Raw genomic sequence first — 24,360 nt, 5'->3', positions numbered from 1 at the left:
TGGCACGGGACGGGTGTGTGTGGCAAGCCAGATCTGGCCCGGCTGGATGCATGAGGCTCATGCAGTGCCTGCCTGTGCTGCAGCTGGGCCGAGCCAGCAGCCTGAATCCCTCACTTTCAGGAACAATAAATTCTCTCACTAATCTTACAAAAGAGGGGAAGAAAAAAAAAAAAGCTATAAATGACTTACCTATTTGAAGCCTGGGGGCTCTGCATTGTATTAAACATTAACCTGCTCTTCTGAGCCAAGCGACTGATTCTCTTGGTAATTCTGAGACTGGGCAGCCAAAGAAAAGGATTCTTTGTCAGACAGTATTTCAGAAAAAAATCCCTTCAGCCATTTTCTCTCTCATCGTGTTTGTTTGGCCCTGCGGTAGAAAGCCTGCTCCACAATTTGCTGTTTATCTTTGTGCAGTCAAGCTGATCAGATGGCTGTACCCCAGCCACGGCTCTGAAAGCGCTGCTCACCAGCAGCCCCGCAAAGGCGCAGGCACACTTTGCACACGTAATCACGCACACATGCGGAACCATACACTTAATTGCACACATGTGCACATGTAATCATACACTTAATCAGGCACACATGCACATATACCCATATGCAAGAACAACAGAAAGTTGTCTTTTGATCTTCTGTAAAGTGCATCCCTACGAGTGAGCATTAATAGTAGTTGTGCCCATCCGAGAGATGCAGGCAGGAGCAGAGTGGGGGGATTAGTGTTCGGGAGTGGGTCCTGCTCCTGACTTTACCGTTACTTGATGTACAAGGTGGGGCAAGTCATTGTGCTATTGTTTCTTCTCTGTAAATTGTGACTGATGATTTCAAAAGCAGCAGTGAAAGGAGTAATATATTGTTACTGTGGGCTTAGATGTATGTTTACTTAAGGAACAAAGCTTTGGTGGTTCCAAAGTTTTCTTGATGAAGTATTTTACTCGCATTTCCCTGCTGGAGCCCACTGCATAACAGTAAGGCAGCATAGCTGTGTGGAAGTGGGTAGAGTTGTTGCTGCTACAAACCTGGGCATGTGTGAGTGCTCCTGAGATGATCCAGTGCAGTCTGACTGCTTAGCACCAAGTCCCCCAGCGACTTCGGCTAGCTCTTCAAGTTTTGCACTAAAGCCTGAGAGAGGCTCAATCATTTTTTTTTTCATATCTGCTACAGAAGCGATAATCTATGGCTGACAAATGGTAACAAATACTGATGGGACCGTATAATTTTAATTCATTTTATCTACTCTCTGTCCTCGTGCAATGCCAGGGTTAGGGCTGGGGGCCAGAACAGTTTTTCTCCTACCATGGAAATGTCTAAGGCTAAACAGAAAGCCCTTCCCACTGAAATCATGCCTTGGAGCTGGTGGAATTTTCTCATGTGGAAGGGACTTGTGCTCCACACCTTCGCGTGGGTGACTCGCCTGAGCAGGCTGTGGAAATCTTTCCAGTGATCAGCCCAGTCCTTCCTCCAGGAGTTCAGGCTCCTGTGCTTCACTGTGCCTTTAGTCATAGCTAGTCTTAATTTGCTTTTTCTTCCTGTCTGTGTTCATAATGCCCCCAGCTTATTGCATTTGCGTAACTAATTGTTCAATGTGCCTTTCACAGGGGAGTGATCAGGAGCAGATCTTCTCTCCTGAGAGACCCATGTGCTGAGGCACACCAGGAGGCTCCATTTTACTATTCCTTTCCGCCAGTAACCTGGGGGAGATGCCAGATCCCAGTGCTTTGGGGAGCTGGTTGTGGGGTATGTGGCTCTCTGCATCCCCCCAAGCCATGAGTAACTGCTTGCTCGTAGCTCTTCCCCTGTGGTACGCCTGCATAAACACTTTGCTCAATTTACAGCCTTGAATGAGTCCTTTAAGTGTGGGTTTGAAGAGGAAAGAGGTGTTTACACCGCAGGGTGCTGACGGGCCAGTAATGCACTTTGAACTAGAAACTGCCTGACTTGAGAGCAGCGCTGACCTGAGCCGCTCCGGCAGCAAAGGGCTGAATCAAAGCTGTGGGGTGTGCCGGGCTGGAGGCATGAAATTCCCTCCCTTCCCTCTGCAGCACCGGCTAAATACGCTGGGATTTCCAGGGCTGGGAGCTGGAAGGAGTAATCCCCAGGGACCGTTTGTTTTCCAAAGGGATAATGTGCAGCTTCCGGGGAGGCTGAGCCCTGCTCTACCCCTGCCAGTGCCAGGAGAGTTGGAACAGCCCGTCACCGTGTGGGAGATTAGGAAAGGTGTGTGCTAATTGATCGGAGAGCGGGGCTGCCCCTCGGCTGGAGCCGCGCGCGTGGATGCGGTGGCAGCGTGTGCGTCCCCATCGTGCCCACGCCAACCCAAGGATCGTGCCCGCTCGCCCCGACGCCTCGCTCCTGCGCCTATGCCACAGCCCGACGCGACGGCATGAAGAAATCCTCGTATTCAGGTGAGCAAGCAACCGCCCCGCTGCCTCTCTCCTCTCGCTTCTCATGCCTCTACAAGAAAGGCTTAAAAAACCCCCAAAGTACAACTTGCACAAACCCTTCTCCCTCCGAGTGGCTCTGTAGTGGAGTGAGCAGCTGTTTCACTGTGTATAAACAAACACTGTTGATCAGTGGAAAAGTCTTAAAAGGAAAGCAAATCCCGGGAAGCAGCTTGTTCCAGGCAAAACTTGGCGCTGGTGAGATGGAGCTTGTTGTTCAGAAGGCACCTGTGGCAGCATGAGGTGAGCTCCGGTGCCAAACGGCAGCTTGGAATTCGAACAAGGACTGTGGCATCAAGTGTGACAGCGGCTGCCTTCGGGGCTGGAGGGGTTTCCAGATGGGAGGGTGGAAGAGCTAGGATCCCCTAATGCTGCGGGACTGTCCTCTCCCTGCTCCACATCCTGGCTTTTCCGACTGCCCCATGGGAAGAGGGCTTTGTGCCCTCTGCCCTCACAGGCTCCCAGGGGCTCCTTCCTCCCCAGCTAACACGAGAGCCAGCAACCATGACTGTTGTAATTTCTCTGAGCTTTCTGTGAAATCCTGCCAGCCGTCCCAAGAAGTGGCTGGTGCACGATAGAGCGGACACGTCTCCTACAAGAGGTCTGCTGCTCACTCTGTAGAGCTCGGGTGCCTCTGGCAGCTCCTCCATGTGTAGGACTTTGCTCTGCAGCTGATTTCTGCTTGGCTCCGGGTACCAGCCCCTCACCCTGTGCTCTGTAAGCCCAGTTCTGCCCTGGCCACTGCGGGGAAACGGTGTCATCGTGCTGGCCTCCTCCTAACGTCCCGAGTCCCAGGCCTGGCTGGGGCATTGGGGACAGCTGCCCTGCTGAGAGGCACTGGAGCCACGTCACGGCCAGCTGGACTCTGCCTGGGCTCCTAAGTCACAGGAGCCGTGGGTTTGTCTTCACTCAGAACATTCCCTGTGTGATGCTGCTACCTGTTTATGGTTAAAATGAATCAGTAATGTTTCTTGCTTGCACATTTCTCTCATTAGTGTCACTAAATGGACTGCCAGGGAGGTTTTATTAGGGCTTGGATGCCGGGAACTTGAGAAACCCTAAGCATAATTATTAGCACATTGTAATGGATTAAAGTGAGTATTAATGCTTGTGCATTGTGTGTAGGGAAACCTGTTACATGTACAAGTCTCCTGAGGTGCAGACAGTGGCTAAAGCAGCCCTGGAGCAGACAGGAGAGGTGCAAGAACAAGTCTGGAGATAACTGGCTGTCATAAGAAAAAGCTGTCAGTACTGTGTGACTTGATGTTATGACTTCTTGCATATGAGTCCAAGTGGTCCTTAATTGCTTTGCTTGCTTTGGGTGGATCATGCTGGAATGGAGCTGTGGCACTGCAAAGCCCCTGACATGACTGATGTGTCTCTGGTCAGTGTCCAAATCTACCTTTTCACTTGGTGTTGCAGTTGAGGTTGTTGACATCTGGTTAGTACCTTTAATTCAGAAGGGTCTGCAGTTGTATTTTGGAATTTGCTTTGCGATTTCCCTTGGTAAGGTGCAGGTATTTAAGGGAAAAGAAGTATTACATTAGCCAGGATATACTAAATTGAAGCAACTGGATAATTGCACTATGACCACCACTAATATTACAAAAAGCACAGGCAGCTCTTGTTGGCATGTTGCAAAGGCTTTCCTTTCAGTGTTGCAGCTTCTGGCCGTGCTGTGCTGGGGCCTTGCCTCTTGCTGATTCATCGGGCAGAAAGGCTCCCGATGAATCACCCACCGCACCGGGGAGCCTGCCTTTGGAGAGCTGCCACCTCGGTGCGGGGCAGCGCCAGCCCTCCTTGTTCCATAAATCTGGTGGTTTTACAAATCAGGGAACAGTAATGGTAACTTGCTTTGGGGAATTTCACAGGGAATCCAGATGGCTTCTTCAAGACTTGAGTAAGATGTGCAGAGCGCTGCAGAACCTCTGAGTTTTCTACTGCCAGAGAAATTGGTGAGGTGACAAAGTAACCTCTCAGCAGCAAAAACTGCACTTCTCAAGCATGTTGCTGACAACCCCTGACAGGCTGGAAACACAGTGCCTGGCTGAGAAACTCCTGCAAATGATGACAAAAGGAAACAATAAGCATCTTCTAAACACTTTTTGAGGCTAGGGAGAATCCCTTGCTGGCCTTGTTTGCTCCTCTCCAGTATATTCTGGATCTGCTCTGTGGACCAGGTCCCGCTGAACCCAGCTGGAGGATCTCGCTTGACTTCACAGGGCTGATGCTCCAGCTCCATCCTCCTCTGTGAACGCAGCAACACGGCTCTAGTGCTCTCCTGTTAGCAGGCTGTCCCCACCCCAGGCAAGATTTACCTTTTCTAAAGTACTTTGGAGGAAATCATTACCCATCTGCTATGACTTTTGAGCACGTGCCACGTAGGTGTGGTTGGGATAAAGAGTTTGCCTTTGGATGCTTTACCTCTTACCAGCAGAGAGGCTCAGACCTTTGTGCTGTAGCAGCTCAGCCCAGTAGCGCTTTTTTTTTTTTTTTTCCTCTGGAACTTCCTGGCAGCAGTGGTAGGAGGAGGGGAGAGGGTGAAAAGGGGATTTTGCATGGCAAGTTAAAAATGAGCAATAACCGCTATTGAAGCCAGCTCTTACATGTTTGCTTTAGGGAAGTCTATTATTTCAGATGCTTAAGGCAAGGAGAGTTTTTTCTGAGATGTTTTACTTGTCCTGGAATACTATTTTTTTAAGGATTTTTTGATTCTCATTTTCCATTACTCAAGCACAATTGCATCGCCAAAGAAGCAATAGACAGGATTCATGCTAAATGATATGATGATTTATAGGCATTTTCAGGGATGGTGCAAATTGTTTTGGCCAAGGACTGTTTGCAGTTTCAGGTTTGTGTAAGATGTGCAATAAGGATTGCCCTAATTACAGTACCTTCAGAATTATCCATAGCGGTTATGTGTGACCCAGCCTCACCTAAACTGCGGACTCCTAATTTATTGCTTAGGCACTTAGTTCATATATGAGGAGTTATTTCTCCCTAAGGCTATAGGAAAAACTGCAGGAGTAATGGAGAATTGTGATCTGATCCTCATGTTAGTATTTGGGAACACTTTTTTCTTATATTGTGACTCACAGAATGATTCTCTATAAAACATGGGCAATAGACTATATGTCAGCTTGGAGTTGTTTGCATTATCTAGATTGGGAAGCCTTGGGGAAAGAGCTCTACCCTCTGATGGGTTTGTTTATAGTGTCCCAGACCCATCGTGGAGCTTTGGTGCCAACGCCACATGGTGTCCTGCAGATGCTGAACACCCGCAGCTCTGGTCCAAGGCAGCAGCAGTTACAGGTGTTAGAGGGGCAAGTTGGGTCTGTGCCCTGCCAAAGGGCTCCCTGTTTGTGCTCCAGTACAGTCAACCGGTGAAGAAGAAAAGCAAGCGAGCTCTCGCTGGGGGTGAGCAAGAGCTGCACTGTGCAGCTGCAATAGCACAGGGACGTGCACTGCAGCAGGGGCTGTAAATGAAGGAGTTTGTCAAAGTGCAGTGAAGAAGCTGTGGGTGGACTTGTCCCCCCCTCAAACAAGCATCAAGAGCTGTGGCTGGATGGGCTCTGCCTGTTGCGGGGGCCTCGGTACGTCTCTGGCTACAGCCACCCTTCTGAAATGGTCTGGAAAAACTGAGACTCAATCTTTTTCAGGATGATACTGTGCGAGAGAGGCCCAGCACAATTCCCTCAATGGCTTTTAGCTTCACTGTCATAAAAGTTGTTGGGTGGGGCTGAGATGACCCCGTGTTTGCAGAGCCCTATTGTTCTCTCCTGAACCGGACCCCATCTCCTGTCAGCTAGCTGGCATTGTGTTTGTCTAAGCCATGGAAAAATGAACAGTGTTGTTCAGACTGTTTTTTTTTTTTTTTTTTTTTTTTTTTTAATTTAGTTCACTGGCCAAACTGCAGTATCAAGGAAAAAATATTGCTTGGATCCAACAAAAACATTCATCTAATCTCAGATTGTCATTTTGAACAGAAATTCAAAATAGTTTGTTTTGAAATATATAAAAATAAAAAAGCCATTTTTTCAGCTCAAACCCACAGCTAGCTCTTATTCCCCAAAACCTTTATTGCTGGGCCAACAAACTATCATTTAAAAAAATAATAAATGATTGTACTGAGGATTTGCAGTCAGCCGCAAGAAGCTGGATCTCCTCAGTTTGTGGCTGTTCAAACCTATTGCTCGGAACCTGAATTCACTGCAAGGAATGCCTCCACCAGCTCGGATGAGCCATCCGTTGCCCCATTTCCACTTGTTATCTCTATGTGAAACAGCCCTGCCTGTGCCTGATGTGCTGAAGCATGTCCCTGGTTGTCTCCGTTGCAAGCAAGTGTTTAACCAGTGTGGATGAAGAGCGAAGCACTTTGCAGTAACAAACTGGTTGATGAAGAGGCACAGCAGCCACTGGCACAGCTGTGTAATGCTTGTGGTGCTTTAAGTGACTGCGTCAGCCTTCAGGAAGGCTTCTGCAGAGTAGCAGGACCAGAAAAATTGCCAGAGTTTGTTTCATCCTGCGTCCTCACTGCTTGGTGGGACAGAACTACCACTGGAGCCACTGGTGGGGGAGCAGCGTCCTGCAGATCCCAGCATGTTGGTTATTGAGCTGCTGTTTGCATCTCTATGCTTTTATTGAAGGCAAAAGTTTCTGGGCTGGCTTGTCATGTTGCTTGCAATTGACTCCTATCTCTCACCTTGCTCAGAGGATGCCATTTCAGCTCTTTCGCTGCCACATCCCTGCCTTCTCCCTCTTCCAGGACTCTGCAATTAGGCAGAGCAGTGAAGCCCAGCCTGGGCTTCTTTCCTTTCCCATCTGGGGCAGAGCAGAGCTGAAGCATATCTAAAGCCAGTGCTGGGGAAGGAAAAGAGTTAGAGAGGTTTGGAGCCCAGGAGTAGAGGGGAAAAAGAGGAATGGTGGTGCTGGCTGTGCCCCCGTGGGGTGAACGGCCTCAGGAACACTAGTCCCTTGCCTGAGACTGTGGAAGTTTTGCACGACGTGGTTTTGTGTTGGCATTGTGATATCCTGTGTTATTGAAGTAGTGGGAAGGAAAATAAAAAGGACTACAAGTGAACTTGTTTCTTGATAATCCAAGACTAGCAGGAGGCTGGTGCACAGAGAAAGGGCTTTGCGTCTTTTTTTCAGGATGCTGAAAGCTCTGCAGGTTGGCTTGACCAGCTGTATGGATGACCTGCATCGTTTGGATCCATGTGACAGCTGGTTGATACCAAATGTCCGTGGCCCTCTGTCCTTGCTTTAAACCCCCAGAGAAAAGAGAGAACAAACACGATGCAGTCCCTGCGTGGCAAACACTTGCTCATTGTTTCGGGGAGATGCATCTCTGACTAGCCCATGCCTAGCACACTTTCCTAACCATGGTCAGCAGCAGTGGTGCCTGCTTGCAGTCACACATTCTGCCTGGTGTTTTTTTTTTCCCAACCCCCTTCATTTATTTTTTTATCACTCCATCTATCACATCATGCTGTTCCCTGCTTCATCCCTGCCTGAGTCACTTCCCCATCGCTGCATACACAGTTGGACGTGGCCTTTGATGTTCCTGCTGGCTGCTGCTGCTGGTTTGTTGTTTGAGCTATAGCAATGTTTAGAGATGCCCAGAGGGAATATAGGTACCATTTCCCTGAGTGCTGTGGGGGTGCAGGGTGAAAATATGCATGTCCTTCCCTCCCCCAACCTCCAAATTTCTCGATGACTATTGTGTTATGGGTGGCAGAGCCAAAGGCTGTGTGAGCAGGGCAGTGTTGCAGACTGTGCTCCCAAGACAACGCAGTGGCCGAGAGGCAGCATTGCCCAGGTCTGCACTGTGTGGTTAACAGCTAAAAACTGTTAACAATTCTTTTGATTACCTTTAAAATGAAAAAAGTGTATGCTTTAGAGAATTAGATTTCTAATGTGCCTGTTCTCTCTTGTGGCAGTAAAGCCTGAAATTTTCCTAGAGTCCTAAGTTGGAGTCTCCTTTGGAAGAAAGCACCCTGATCCTCTGACAGGCCATTCTCAGCTGCCTTCAGGGCCTCACAGCCTGTTTCTGTGGTTTAGCAGATATCAAGAGTTGTTGATAGCAGCTGGCATCAGTCCTGGCAAACTTACCTCTGCGAAAAATGAGGTGGGACCGTGAGATGTCCAATCAAAAAGCACGATTGTTATATTTGACTCGCATGCTGACAGAATATATTGCCATAAATGTCAACGCAATCTACTGTCACATGTTTCTGATGGCTCGTGATGATTGATGTAATCTTGTTACGAAAAATTTCTCCTTTAGCAGTGCCACGCTGTGCTGGGAGGGCAGGATCAGTGTGTGATGGGTTTGGTTGAGTGCTCTGCTGTTGCCAGGTTTGGCTGGCGTGTGCAGACAGTGGTAGAGCTCTGCTACAGGTAGCAAAACATCCCAACATCTGTTCAGAAATAGTTTGGAGAAGCAAGGGAATCCGGCCTGTGGGGAAAGCCAAATAAGAAACCGCAACATGCAGACGTGCAGAAAATAACAAAAAGCCACATGGCGCCCAACAGGGTTATTATCTGCTTCCCCAAAACATTGATTGTCTTCCCATGCCCACCTGGGGTGAGCAAGGAGAAGTGGTGCCATGTGGAACAGGGAGATGTTGCAGGGAGTTATCCTCTCACTCTTGGTTGCCAGATAGCGAGTGGGGCTTTTTGTGCGAGGCTAACCTGTCCCCTCTTAGACAAGAGATGTCTTGGGTTTCTCAGCATAAGATGGGATCCAAATCTGGGGAAAAGTCTGTGGAGGAGGAGAGGACTTTGTATCACAGCAGTTTGTGAAGATGTAACCTGTTGGATAGATGTGCCAAGCCTCTGCTTGTTTTTTGTAAGCTCCCTGGTGCCATGCAGGAGAGGGTGGGATTCACCAGGCCCTGTGTGATGCTAACTGGCCGTGCCAGTGTGTTTAACAACATTCCAGGGAGTTTCTCTTTCTGCCTGTCCCGGTGTTCTCAGGAAGAGCCGTCGTGCTCGTGCAGCCCCCATTCCCTGCGGGAAGCGCAGCGGTGCGGTGGGAGAGGCAGCACAGTCACTGGTGAGTCAGTCCATTCCCACACTGGCCTGCAATGACTTATCAGTGACAGGGACAGCTCAAACCACCCTTGAAAAGGTTTATGTTTAAGGGGGGTGGTTCATGACTGCCTGGGAAGTTGCTTCTTTCTGTGTAACTCATCGTTCGGGTGACAGTGCAGGCTTGCAAATGCCTCTCTTGCAGCTGCTGTGAGATGGGCACTCAGTCTATCACTAGAGAAGCCTGGAAGGGAATTCTGACTTTGTGCTTGTAAGGCAGCTTCCACTGTCATATGCACAAAATAACCTCTTGCAGGGCTCAGTGGGATTCAGACATCTCTAGAGCAGAGGATAGCATCAGTGTGGGATGGCACCAGAGGGTTGGGAAAGGAAAATTTTTGTCCAGTGCTGCTACATTTGTTAAAACAGCGGGGTGTGCTGTGCAGAAAGGGGCTCATTGTGAAATTCTTGCTCAAGCTTTACATTGACCATTGCACTACAGCAGTCTGAAACACAGTATCAATTATTTCCCCAACCTGAACTTCTAATTTCAGGTAGGGCAGGCTCAAATCTCATGCCCAGAGCATATAACTGTCCCCTCCATTTCCCTCAACCACTGTGCTGCCTTTGAGGCTCCCAGGTTGAGCAGATGCAAGTTAAACTGGAGGGACGATTGCAAGCTGTAACTAGCAGCAAAAGGGCTTTTAATTTTTTTTTTTTCCTTTGTCCATGCCGGATGAGTATTATTTACAGGAAACACTTTGCGCAGCTCTGAGATTTGTTTAGAGAAGGAGTGTAGGGGGAGGAGACAACTAAAAGCATAATGGAAAATAAAAAGGTCACAGTAATGCTCAAGAAAGTCCATAATTTCCTGATATGGGAGTATTGCCATTCTGGGGACTGAGGGAATAATGGAGCTTGGGCTCCGGTTCCCAGGGGAGAGAATGCTTGCCTAGGGATGACCTGCAGAGGAACCAGCTCCTTTTGGGAAGAGCTCAGCACCCAGCAGCTCTCCCCAGGGACTTGTGGGGCTAAACCCAAAGCAGCTTCTGGGGACACAGAGGGTCACTGACACTCAGATGTCCCCTCAGCTCATCTGGACTCACATCCCTTTTCAGGCTGTGGCGGTGATGCCAGGGAAACTCTGAGTGCACTACTTGGAGAGCAAGTTGGAGTCCTGATCTCAAGAGCAGCCCCTGGGTGCGAGTTTGCTTTGTTTTTGATGTTATCAAGGGAATGGGGATTGCCTATAGCTTTATATAATGGACAGAATAAACAAAGGAAACAAGGACAAGATGCCCTCAGCAATTACTGCTGAGAGCTGTTGTTGAATGACTCAGTGGCTGAGTTGTAAGTGTCTGGACATGTACAAATAAAAGTTGCTGAGAGGAATAACAAATCTTGGTGTGTTACAAGTCAGGACAAAGGACTTGCACATGATAGACCATGGGAGGTGGCAGGGGTTTGTTCAAGTGAGTTTAAGGTTGATGAAAAGCTGTGAGTTAAGGAGGCTGGAGCCTTTGTTTTGTGTGCAGGAAAGGTACAGCTCTGGGCTGCAGAACAGAGAGTGTTGCCCACCAACTCAGCTGGTGGGGGGGTCCCAGCCTGCCCAGGTCTGTGACCGGAGTGGGTCAGCCACCAGCTGCTTTGCTCTCTTAATATTCAATTTCCATCTTCCATTCAATATGACTTTCAATTACTTTTTAAAATTAAAAGCAATATATATATTTGTAAATCAGTAGAAATAAGGATGAAGCATAATTCATTGCCTGCATAGAATTTAATCTGAAGTACTGAAAGTTGATGTTGTTATCAGTCCAGTCCTGGAATGCCACAATCCTCCCTGTCCTCTGGTTTGCTTTGGGGAAGGCTTCCAACCTTGCTGATTTTCAATGTTCTAGTGGTAAAAGGAGTCACAAGTGCTGTATGAATTTTACCTAAGGTCAATTGCTAGAAGCACCGGGAAATATTTAAATTCAGACATTTATTATGTGCTCTTGCAGTCTTATCTGCTGCATTAAAGTGTTTTTCCCCCTTTGGTGTCTTGCCTCCATGTGTTGGAGACCATGTTTTATCAAATTGAGCATAATACTGAGAAACAAGAGTTTGAGTTGCGCCCAAGCTGTACCAAAACCACCATATCCTACCATGGGATTTCAAATACTTCTTTCATTTTTGATTTTTTTTTTTTAGAAGATAGGTTATGACTCTGAACTGTTGACTGTTTACTGAAGAGTTCAGACTTACGCAGCCTGAAGGACTAACATTACTATAGTTAATTACCCTTTGACGTTAATTGTCATTCAACTACATCTGCATCTGTAAACGCTTTCTCAAATTGCTGTACTGACAAGTGAGATGCTTCCGTTGGCAAGTCCCACATCTGAGCCCAGAAAGGCTGTTGGTGCTGCGGGTTGTCAGGGGATGTCATGGCTTGGGTGGTCTCTCCTGTCCTGCTTGGCAGCTGCAGCACAAGGCTATGATTTATTTCCTGGAGTGGGTTTTTGTCAGATAAACCTCCCAACAGTGATGTGAAATAATCTGACAGCTGATTCCTGCAGTTAATGTTGGGAGTGATGAGTCAATGTTGGGAAGGATGAGCTCATCCCATGCAAGTTTGATCCATCTGTGGAGGTTTCAAACCTGCCTCCGTGGCAGACCTGCTCTGCTCCATGTGCTCCTTCACAGACCAGCTGCTCTCTAGGAAGTCAGCATCAGGCATTGATGTTTTAAAATATATGTCAGGCTTTTCGGACAGTGTATGTGGTGGGGAGAGGAGGAGGATGTCTGTGGCTGCAGGGGTTTTCTTGTGTGTGTTTGGCTTTGCTAAGTTTTTTGAGATCATTGTGGGAAAAGTAAGAGCCTTGTGCTTGAGCTGTGGTGGAGAGGGAGTATTAAAAAGTTGTTTCATAATATGTGTCTGGATTAATGTTCAGATCTTACTGAGCCTTTTGTGTCTTTTGGGCTGTGAATATAAGTATGGGAGCCCCTGGGAATGGATATAAGCCAGAAAAGACTCCCATGTCAATGTATAGGGTGGTTATTATTGCAGGCATGTGCATTAAACCCTTTTATAGGCTGCTGCTGTTCCTTGGAAAACAGTTTGTGGGCTGCTGTTGGCACAGTTTGTAACACAGAAGAAGGGTTAGTGGCTCTGGACACGGAAGCAAGGAGCTGGAAGGTTGGTCCAGGGCATAGTCACACAGACCCTGGTGAGCTATGAGCAAAACCTGACCTTAGTCCTAGGTAAAAATAAGCAGTGTCCTCATTCCTAGCCCAGCTGAGATGTTTCTGTGTCCCGAGCCCCTCCACCTGATGCACAGACTGCTCCTAAGAGGCATAGCAGGGGTGAGCAACGTTTCCTGTGGGTCAGCGGATGGGTAAACAGAAGCTGTGCTGGCAGAACATGTACACTGGTGGAGATTGATGGGCGAAGACCAGTACAGGAACGTGGAGATGCAGGACCATGGGCATGCTGGCCTGGAAAGGCAGGAGAAGAGGATGCAGACCCAGCGCCCGGCCCGCAGTGCTGCTGGGCTCAGGGAAGGGGCAGAGATGCAGTGAAGGAAATGACTTCACTGATAAACTGAGTGTGTTTCCTCCTCAGACACCCCAGAAGATATTTTGAGCATTTCTGCAGCTCTCTCCCAGCATGCATTGAAGGTGAGGAAGATGGGGACAGGAGGTAACCAGGTCCCATGTGCTTCTGGGCCAAACCTGGGCAGCTCTGGGGCAGGAAAAGTAGAAAGCATCAGTCTTGTAAGGATGCAAGAGAAAACATAGAGACAGGAAAGAATATCTTCAGAGAGGTATGTGCTAGGATGTATTAGAATATCCAGAAGCTGTACTAGGGCGTACTGGGATGGATGCTGGAAGACAGCTGGGATAGTCTCTGAGAAGTTAAAAGCTATACAAGTAACGCTTGAATTATTTTACAATTGCATTTCTTTGTTATAAATAGCCTGATAAGGTAGCATGAGTTCTCATGATTACAGAAGGAAATATTTATTGATTATTTCCACTCTGTGAACACTTCACAGCGAGGCTGGACATCTGCATAGGAATTCACCTTTCCCATTAACAGCATAGGAGCCATAAACAGTTTATAGTTTTGTCTAAAGAGCTTTCCTTGCATAATCACAGCACAGGTAGAGGGCACTGACCAGGCTCTCTTTGAACTTGCCAGACAGACCCCAGGCCACTATACATGGGAATGGTGCCTTCTTTAGCACAGCTCAATACATGTGGGGTTTTAACTTCTCGGCTAGACAGCAGAAATGACAACCACTGTGGAAAAATCACACTGGTTTCTTAAGTCAGGAGCATCCAGGAACAGAAGTTGCATATTCTTCTTAAACCTACATGGTTTGTTACAAAAGGTGTCAGTGGGTGGAGAACAGTGGATCAGAAAAGTTGAAGGCGTGGTGTTAAAAATACTTGTCTTGTGCTCAGTACAGCAATAACTGTGACTGTGTTTGGAGAGTAGGCTGCTCAGATACCTGCTGATGAGTTGTGGCTTTTCTCCTTCTTCCTCACCACCTCCTCTCTGCTGGCCGTGGGCTGCCAGGGCTGCTGCTTTACCCAGGACTGTTCCATGCTCTCCTGCTTTCTGTCTGGAGATGACCTTGTTTGAATTCCTAAGAGAGCATGAAGCTTTCCAAGGTGGGTTTGTTTGCATTTCTCTTTAAGCAAATACCTGGCTGTCACGTGGAGCTGCAGCAGATGGTGTGCAGCACCTTGTCCTATTGTAAGGTACTCACAGTTTCAAGGCAAAACCATGGCTTATTAACACAGCCTGGAGGACCTCCTGTTAAGCCTGTTGAGTGGAGGATGCCGGGGTGTTTCCACGAGGCTGTGTTGCTCCCTCGGTACTCATAGGGTTGTGGGAACAGGACAGGCTGAAGCAGTCAGCCGTGCAGATCTGATGGGAGCAGCCTGCTAGCTGCAAGGCTGGCCATGTGTGGTCAGGTTTTCTGACTTTTTTCATGTAGCCCATCTGGCCTGGCTTCTTACACAGGAGGGAAACTTAAGGACATGGTAAGTGCAAACAAACGCTTGAACTAGGGCTGCTGGTGGCTTTTTACATTGAGGATTCAGTGCGTGACGTTAGAGGTTTGCAAAGGGAATGGCTCTCATTCTCATCATCTATGAGGTGAACTCCTCCTGGGGCTGAGCCTGGATGCTGATAGCGGCCTTATTTCCACAGCTCTGACAGTCTGCCTTCCACACCTCTATTTGCAGTCAGCTCCATCCCACCTTCCTGCAAGCACCTGCCTGGAGTACTTGTCACCCTAAGTTATTCCTGTAGCTGATGATAAAATCTGGCAGTTCAGCCCATGTAAGATATGGATCTTTTGTAGGAACCTGCTGCAACCACTGATTTGAGGGAGACTAGTGTGTAGATTAGACCTCTGCACTGGTCCTTGCTGAATCACATTGCATCTTATTTGGGTTTTTTGTTTGTGTGTTGTCCATTTCCAGTGTATCAGAATTCATTTAAATTCTAATATTCTCTAACATACTAGCATTTCATTCCCACTTGGGATCATCTTCATTTTTTATAACCTCTCTGTTTCCTATTTCTGATGGTAAATGAATGGTGTATCCTTAGGCCAAAACACAGCTGGGATGTCAGGCTCTGGATTAAAAACTACCTTGGTATAATCCCTCAGAACACCCTGGAAGCATCCAACCCCTGTTGTCTATAGATTATGGGCAAAATAAGACTATAAATCAAGTAGACACCTCTACTTTGGGGGCTTAACAGCCTCCTCTGCTTCTCAAATCCTGTAATCATAATCTTCGCAAGATTCAACAGCTTCAGCTGTGGGGTTTTTTTAATTTCACTTTTTTTATGGAATAAATCAATGGTGACAGATGCCCAGGAGCCCTGAAGGTGGTCAGTGCTTTGTTTACACACAGAAAACTTAGGACATGAAGAGTGACAGATCCCTCTGAAGAGGGACATGGTTGTTTCTCACCTTCTCCTGGAACATGGGTCTACCTGGCAGTGACCTTGCTCTGTGGTCTTATCACCAGGGCAGAGCCCTACAGAGGGGCTTCGGGCTCCTCTGGGAGATGCACTTTGTGTATAAACATGGTCTTTTCTCCTGTTCTCCCAAAGCCTTCCCAAGTGCCTGTGGGGAATTATGCTTATGCCACTTTATTGCTGAGGAAACAGCTGCAGAGAAACAAGTTGCTTCATTCTGTTTGTGTGACCAGGTTGGGACATAATCAGATATCCTGACTCCTGCTCCTTGTCTAATGACTATGCAGATAACCAAAGTGCTTCCTATTCCTGTAAGTGTCTTCAGGCTTTCAGACATTGATCTTAAAGCTAGGAGAGCTAATACTCCATATTACACAGGACTGAGGCCTTGGAAGAAACAAGGTGAAATTTAATTTTGCCTGAATTGAGCCATTTAAAAGCATCTCTGAATCAGAGCTGGTCCCTGCAGCCTCTTTCCAGCCAGGGGCTGTTAGATGAATCACCCTATCTTCCACCTCCATTTCAGGATGGAGGTGACTCACCCGCTACAGAGCCTGTCTCCTCTGACTATGGAGGGTGCCTGGGGCTCCTTCACAGATGTTTAATATGCAAACACTCAGGCTGGTGCTGCCCTGAGGCTCCTAGGTAGATGTGGCAGAGCAAGGAGTCAAACCCAGGCCTTTGTAGACCTCTGGTTATGATCCTAAGTAGTTGGCATCCTTCCTCCACAGACACTAAAGCATGTGGCCACCAGCCTGCAGCAAAGAGCAGTGGTGCAGCGAGTGACTGCTTTGTGTACCAGCAGCTCTTTAAAGAAGTGCCAGCATCCCTCCGTGCAGCTGGGGCTGCTCCCCCTGACCTGCTCAGGACACAGCTAGTTGAGGAACAGATGGGTCATGCTAAGGACAGGCATCAGTACAGATCTGATGTCTCAGAAATGGTAAATACATTTAGTCTGTACCAGTGAACATTCTTTTCTGGCTCCAAAACTGCTCACAAAGAGGTGCTTTCGTGGAGAGGAAGAAGGGTGCCAGTAGGAAGCTTTCTGAGACAACACAGAAACATTTTCTACCAGTGATCTCAGCCTCTGGAGATAAGGCTGGAATTTTGACACCCCCCAGAGCATCCTCCTTTTGGCCCCTTGTTGATCCCACAGCTCTGGACAGGGAACAGGGGAGGGGGAGGTTCCTGCCTGGGCAATGCTCCCACAGGGAATACAAAGGATTGGGGCAGGTTTGGGTTAGAGGGACATGGTAGTGCCATGGATCCCTGCTGGACAAGGAGTTTTGGAGTCCTCTGACTGTGAAAGATGCCATTTGTGAAAGGTCAGCTTGTGTAATAAACGCTGACAGTGGTGTAGAGGTCATCAGGAGAGACCCAAGCCTTCAGACAGAGAAAAACCTTTCAGGTTTGGCTGGCAGCAGCCTGTGCGTGCACTGTGCAGGTCGCCCACAGTGTGGTTCATTACTTATGGCATAAGGTGCAAGTCCCTAAGCTTCACCACGTTGGGAATCCTCTCTCATGCTGCTGCTTAGCAGGGCTCAGTGGTGCTGGGGTTGGTGCATGGAGGCTGAGTTTTCCAGGGAGAATCCACACCAGCATGAAGTAGATATCAGTCCTGTGCATATGAGTGTATTTGTTACAGAAATAGCAGCAATTTCCCTTTCGGTTGCAAGGATTTTCATAGTGGAGGCTGAACATTTGTATTGTTGGGGTGAGTGACTCAAGGGAGGGGTTCTGGATTGGGCCCGGACCTCTGCTGCCTGGCTCCATTACATCGAGCGTGCCATGTTCCACGTACAATGCAGCCTTTCAGCCAGACCTACAGAATAGGCTTTGTGTCTCCTGTGTGAGCCCTCTTTTAGGAGAGAAAAGCTTCCTTAGAGGCTGCAGGCACTGCTCCATGACTTGAAATGGTTTTCACCTGTGCCAGGAGTGATTTCACTCTGCCCTTTGCCAGGGCTGAGCTGTTTGGTGGTGCCAGGTGCTTTACCTTTCCCTTTCCCTTGCTGGCAGCTGCAAAAACCCATTAGAGGAATGAGTTGCATTGGGACTGCTTGGTAGTTGGGAAGAAGACTGTGTAATCATGGAGTAGTATCAAGTAGAGGTGTTTCCTACAGCTGGGGCTTATTTAAATGAACCTATACTTAATTTTCCTGCTGCTTCTCTGTAGACCTGACTGTTGGAGAGCATGTCTTGGCAGAAAGGTAGGTGTTGGTTCTAGAATTATTTTCTCCCTTACAAAGATTTAAAAGGATAAGCCAATAAGATATTGGCACTTATGCATTGATTCTACGTCTTGGTTTTAAATTAATTTAGTGATTTTTGTGGTGGGTACCTTACTCCTCTGATGTACAGCAGCAGGACACAACAGATGTAGTCTGAGGCTCAGCATGGACAATGGGTACTTCTGAGAACCTAGTCCTCCATTAAATGCCTTTAAATGCTTCACATGGGGGAGAGTGGAAACTCACAGGAAAAATTCATCTCAGCATTGACTGCTGACCCCTTACAGATACAGACTTAAGCTCCTTGTATAGCTGACTGGGACTGTAGTTGGTCTTTTTGTGGGTGTCTGACTTGGAGATGGAAAAGAGGACTGTAAGTGCTGCATCTCTTAAGACAGAGGTGGAGTTATACTACAGTTTGTAAAGGCACTTATGGAAACTCTAGAGTAAGCTGATTTGCAACATTAGGCTCTCAAATACATCATAAAAATTGGCTGAAGTTCTCTTCTATTTCTATTTCCCTGCTGCAGCCACTATTAAATATAATTGTAAGATACAAGGAAAAACATTCAAAGAATGTTACTAGCTTATGAAGCTGGATTGCCTTGGCTACTTCTGGGGCAGACTTAATAGGAGAAAACCCTCAATTGTCTGGGTCCAGGGCTTCATTGTAGTCTCCGATTTTAACTTCCCCTCTTCCCTGATGTTTAAGGGTAGCGGACATTGTCTTAGCAATCTACAGATAGTGCCTGAATTATTCTTTACAGTACAGCTAAAACATAAAAGACATTAAATAATATATTCCTCCTGCTCCTACAAGCTAGGGAAGTGTTTGACACCTCATTTCACAGGCAGAGAAAAGGATATGCGGTGGGGGAAGTTTCTGTGCAGGAAGTCGTGGTAGAGCTGGGATGGCAGCCGAGCGGTTCCCGACTCCTCCGCAGCCGAGTGGGTCCTCCCTGGCCGCCCACCGCAGCGTCTTCCTAGGGCAGGTTAGCCTCGAATGAGCGGAAAATCGAGGTACAACTGGAGTTGGGGTTAAAGAGAAATGTTAGAATGCGGATGTCTGATGTCCCAAGGGGGCAGCTGTGATTCTGATCTTAAATGTGTTGTGTAGGGCTACACAAGGAGCTGATTTCTGAACCACAGCTTGGCTCTTGGGCTTTCTGACTTTAAGGCAATTCTGTGTAATATCAGAGTTATCAACAGGGCTCCTACCAAAGTGATGCAGACTCATCATTGTATGAACACATGATTGCAAAGTGTGTGTGTGTGTGTGTTCAAGCTGCTTCCACAGCAGAGCTGCTGGGGTGGAAGGGCTCCAGGTAGTGTTTGTAGCCCAGAGTACATTTGTGTGGATGTTCGATGCAGAGGGAAGAGTGGCTATCGTCTGCTTGAGCTTAATGCTTGTCCAAGATTACCTGTTCTCCATCAAGGGGCCAGATGGTTTGTGAATCTTGACCCTGTGTAATTGTCTGAGTTTCTGGCTAGGGCAGGAATGGGATTTAATGACTGTGGTCCCTTGGCTGCTGCTTTACCTGTCTCTGGTTCCTTTGTCTGGGTGTTACGTGGTTGCAGTGGAGCATCTCTTGTACTGCGTGGAGGAAAAGGGCACTTTGTCACAACTCTGCCATGAGATTTGGACTTGCATGTTAGCATCCAAGTAAAATCCCTGGCAGAGTTTTTCCCTTTACAGTGTCTTCAGAATCTGTCCCTGATCTCAAAAGGAAAGGTTGCCCCTTGTCTCCCCCAGCTGTGAATGAGTTACTCACTAAGGCTGGGGACTCCAAAGTGGCCAGGTCTGCTCTGGTGTCCTGTTAGCCACAGGCACTGGCCCGCCGATGCCGAGCAGCCCGTGGGTCACCCAGGCTCAGGAGAACCCTTGACCTCTGTCCTTTGTCGTCCGCAGCCCTTTGGCTAGTGAGCCGCTGGCCTCTTTGTTCTCATTTCTTCTCCTTTATACACCCCCATCCCTCTCTGGGAAAAATCAACATTTGCCTTTCAGAGCCTGGCAAATAGAAGGGGTCTGTATTACATCCTGATGGCAGCCCCAGGCTTGCAGGGCTACAATGATAAATCCAGTGACGTTTGTTGCGGGAGGATCCTCTGAAACTCGAGGTTGGGAGTTGTGTGTGCCTGAAACAAGAGCAGGGAAGCAGTGAGCAGTCACAGAGCAAATGCTGTGGCTGAAAAACAAAATTTAGATTGCTTTGAGGTTACAAGAAGGCAGCAAGGAATTGATTTAAAATCTAAATAAGGATGATTTTATTTTTTTTAATCAGAAGTAACACATTGCTTCTTAGTGTGCTAAAGCTGTGCATAGTGTCAGGGTGCAGCAGAGAGCCAGATGCTGGGCTGGGAAGTTTGCACCAGGAGTTCTCCTGTGTGGTCAGAGCCACAGTGTTATGGGCCTGCGGGAAGTGGGAAGGAGAGCCGCGGGGTGGCTTGGGAGTATTTGATCCATATGGAAATACCACATTGCAGTTTTAAAATTCCTTTCCCCTCCTTCAAATCTGACAGTTGTTTTCTCCAACTAATCCATGGCCATTGCCAGATGAACCTGAGAAAGTTAGGTGCACTCGTGTGTCTGGATGCTGTAAATGTTTGGGGGTTTTTGGAAGGTGAATGATGAGCAGTGATCATTTGTTTTGTTCTTTGTTTGCATGGTGCTCTGCGTGCTAAGCCTTCTCCCTTGTCCATTCAGGCTCCTGGGGACTCTAGTGCTGTTAATGTTAATCATTAACTAACACATTTCTAGCTTGCTGAAGCTCTTGTGGCAGCTGGTTGATATAAGAGTTTGATTATTTCCTTCTTTGGACAGGGCTGTAACTTGGATGAGTTCAGATACCTTCCATCCTTCCCATCTCTGCTGGGATGCTGCAGGTTCTGCAGAAACAAATGGGACCAGATCCACTCTGCTCTCATGATGGCTTTGCAAGCTCTGTGAAATTTTCTTGCAAAATTCCCTCATTTAGCAAAAATGCCATGAGGACACTGTTTGTTGTAGTTCTTGGGTCTTGCTGCTCTCTCTTGGGTTTCAGAAGCTAAGGAGTATGAGCAAATGAGGAGTGTGGTGAAGACAGGGTAAATTCAGTGGGACAAGGTCTCTTTGGAAATCTGGTTAGCTTCAACAATGAACTGGGAGTGATTTTTAGACTCGAGAGTAGTTACCAGGTCCATTCCCAATCAGTATAGCTTCACAAGAACAGTTTTCTGTTCCTTTATAAATTCTTTTCCCTTCCCTCCTGCTGCTAAGTAAAAGAATCACATAAACCAGCAAAACTGACAATACATACAAAAGACCCATTTTTCCAGTGTCTTCAAATTTGTGTGGATACTTTCATTATAAATACTCATTTGTACAAGTCATCTGATGTGTCAGTGTGGTGACGTGGCATCCCTTCTGCTGCCCGGCCGAATTACTGAAACACTCTAACCAGAAGGATCACAGATGATGACTAACATACTTTTTCGTATGAAAAACTGCTTGTGCTAATTTTTTTTTTGTGCTTTCATGATTGTCCAGCCTATCTTTGTATGACTATCAGCTGTGAGGAATTTGTGGGCAGTAAAGAACAGATGATCACAAAGAGTGGTGAAATGATCTTGTTATTTTTATCAAGTGAGTATCTGAGGATTGTGTTTGCTCACCTTGGAATAAATGCATGGGGAAGAGGCACTGTCTCTGTGCTGTTTGAAGGTCATTTTAACTATTGAGCAACTTGCCAAAGCACTTGGGGTCACTCCAACGTTTTAATCTTGACATTCAATCTCAATGTCTTTGAAAAGACAAGACTTCATTCAAGCACAAGCTTGAATTCATGATGACTGGTTAGAAATATGTGGTATGGGTTTTGCAGGTCAGTCAAGGTGATTTTCTGGCCTTGAGCTTTGTGGATGCATCAGTTGATTCCCTGAGAATTATTGCGGTTTAATTTGAGTTAAAATCTTGAATCAAAGCCTGAACTTGAGCCAAGATTAAAGTGCTAGGTCTCCTGTCATCTTCTACCACCATGTGCAAGACCGATCCTTCTACTTAATTTAGCCCTTTGCTACAGCCCGGAGCTCTGGGCAGGCTACTACTGGACCTGGGGAAGCTTTCCTAACATCAGAAAAATTGAGGCTTAATTCTTGCTGCCTCTTATCATTAGCACAAGCTTTTGGAGCATTTTCTTAGGGTTAGAATGTTTGGCACCTGCCAGAAATATAACGATGTGGTAGGAATATATACATCTTGTTAGTGCCAATTTCCCTGTGGTTTCCTTGAGGGTTATCTGTAATGCAGCTTCAGGCAGGATTCTTTCTATGTGTGAACTTATGGCACCACTTGTGTTAATAGTGCTGTGCTGATTAGCAGTGTTGTCTGGCCCCACTCTGATAATATCCAGTTCCCATATGAGTGAAATGGCTGGTGGTGTTTTAGGCTGTATGGTCTATGCTTATAGCCTTCAACCTAGACACATACAGCTTGTTGGTGCACCCATGTGGTGGTAGCTGTGTTGGAGAAGGTAGTGGTTCGCTCCTGAGTCTGTAATTGGTGCCCCTTGGGAACAGCATCCCTCCATCCCAGTGAAAGCTCAGTTTGCTGCCAGAGATATTTGATCTGGAATGAAACTATGTACATGGGTTGAAGGTTTTTTTTTTTTTTTTTCTAGCTGTGCTCAGCTTCTTTGTAAAGAGTGTCTATTACACAGAATCTGGAAAAATGTCTTTTATTTTTTGGGGCATGTTTCTGATTAGTGCTGGAAATGAACATGGATATTTTCCTCTTTATTTTTTTTTTAAACATATTCCTTTTGAGGTTAATGTTGCAAGTGGATTTCAAGTTAATGGAAGCGAAGTTGTAATTGTGTGGTTCATTGGACCCAGGCTTGAAGCAATAGATTTTTCTTCCTTTGCTACTCTGCAAACAGATGTGTCTCCCTTACAGCCCTCAACTCCCCCAGAGCCCCTCTGTCTCCAGTGTCACCCACGGCTCTGTGTGCAGGGCTTGACCTCTGAAGGCCATGGTGAATGTCAGCATTAAAACTTTGCAGCTCAATCTCCAGCAGCTGGACAGGTATGTTGGAGAAGCCCCTGAGGCAGTGGTTGTGCAGCGTGGATCGGGCTGTGTGCGGGTTATCCTCCTTCTGTTAACAGCTCCAGGCCTCGTTACTGGTGAAGTCTTCTCCAGCCATTTTATCTGGGGAGCTTTTAGAGCTTGTCTGTGTGAAGCAGGATGAAATACAGCTGCCAGTCAAGGCAGTTCTCATGCCCACTCTCTGGATAGTACCTGTGAAGCAGGTAAAAGGAGATAGATTTCACACCCTGTATGGCCCTGAACAGATGGTCCCAAGAGTGTTGCGATGGACGTGCCCGTCCTAAAAGGGAGTGGAGAACCCTGTCCCAGCAGTCTGCCCTGGTACATGTGCCAGCTTTGCATCTGCTGCAGGGCAAGCGAAGGGACATCCTGGCTGTCACCTCACATCCTCCCTCGCCAGCAGCAGGGTGGCCTGAGGAGGTAGCAAAGGCGGGATGGATTGGGGGAGGTGGGGCTGAGTGCCTCTGCAGTGCGCAGCCTGGGGCAGATCCTGCCCTGGAGGGAGCAGACTCTTTCAGCCTCGGCTTTAAAAGCTGCCAGAGTTGTGTAGGTGCTGTAGACACCTCCAAAGTGTTGTTCTGCTGAGGGGTCTCCCACCACCCCAGTTCCAAAGTGGGTGAAGCCTAGGGATGGCTCCATGACTCGGCCCAGACCTGTATGCCCTAGGAGAGAGTTCTGGGGAGCTGGAAGTGTGGAAACATCCCCAGGAGGAAACTGGTCTTGGATGGAGACGTCTCCATGGCTGTCTGGGTGCCCTGCTGTGTTTGTTCTGGGTGAGGAAGGAAGCTGAATTATCTGACCCACTAGTAAATACATTTAACAGAAGCAAGGATCACGCTGGCTGCTCAGATGATCTGGTGCCGCTTTGCTGACTCCAGCACAGTGTGGGATGTCTCCCGCTGGTTTTGGCCATCCCTTTCCAACACGACCTTTGTTTGGTTTGGGTTCTTTTGTTTGTTTGTTTTTTGTTTTTACTGGACTGTATAGAGAGTGCAATTCCTGGGTTGCATCCTCCATTGTTTGTCTTCACCCTGTGGTTTCTATTGATAATGGAACTTGCTCATTTGTTCTTTTGATTTTCACATCATATGAGTGTAGTGGCATGGATCACTTACTGTGAAGAGAAAATAAATCTCAAGTGGCCTGTCTTGTTACTATTACATGCATCCATAAAAATTTTGGGGTGTATCATGCAAAAGCTCTGACGTGCTCTGGAGAATGTACATGTTGACTATTGGAGGTGAACACCTCTGGCCATTCCCTTGTTAGCTCTAGGTTCAGATTCAATAAAGTCAGCTAGAAAAGTCACACCATAGCAAAGACGGTTTCTGCACATGGGCTGGATTCAGTCTCCCTGATGCCCTGCACCATGTCTGCATCCTCTGCATCAGGGCAAGTGTCTAGAAGATGCTCCCATTTCAATACTTGAATGCTTTACATCTATGGTGTGTTATATCATCAGCTGCAGGAAGCACGAAATAGTAGAACATTTGGCCCAATATTTTCTGGAGGGAGTGATTTAAACGTGAGCCTGGCTGGGATCTCGCTTGCGCTGACACAACCCGTTTGGAGTGATTCTTGGCTGCAGCAGTT

The 24,360-nt window shown here is 47.4% G+C and overlaps 1 protein-coding gene across 2 annotated transcripts in view; it reads left to right on the top strand.

Annotated features, from left to right (window-relative positions):
• The first annotated feature begins 2,255 nt into the window (after window positions 1–2,255).
• SEPTIN9 (septin 9) overlaps window positions 2,256–24,360 on the top strand; it is a 144,238-nt gene continuing 122,133 nt past the window's right edge. The window contains exon 1 of one of the 2 annotated variants that reach the window (XM_033002224.2): window positions 2,256–2,402. In XM_033002224.2, coding sequence (XP_032858115.2) covers window positions 2,381–2,402 — 22 coding nt within the window. In that variant the 5' untranslated portion in view covers window positions 2,256–2,380. Of the gene's footprint in view, window positions 2,403–17,635; window positions 17,667–24,360 lie in introns of those variants that run through there. The other variant, XM_033002226.2, reaches the window with a different exon arrangement.

This window comes from Tyto alba, unplaced genomic scaffold, assembly GCF_018691265.1.
Source record: "Tyto alba isolate M040663 unplaced genomic scaffold, T.alba_DEE_v4.0 Super-Scaffold_39, whole genome shotgun sequence".
Taxonomy (NCBI): domain Eukaryota; kingdom Metazoa; phylum Chordata; class Aves; order Strigiformes; family Tytonidae; genus Tyto; species Tyto alba.
Note: the sequence above shows the minus strand (reverse complement) of the source record. Positions and strands in the feature narration are given on the sequence as shown.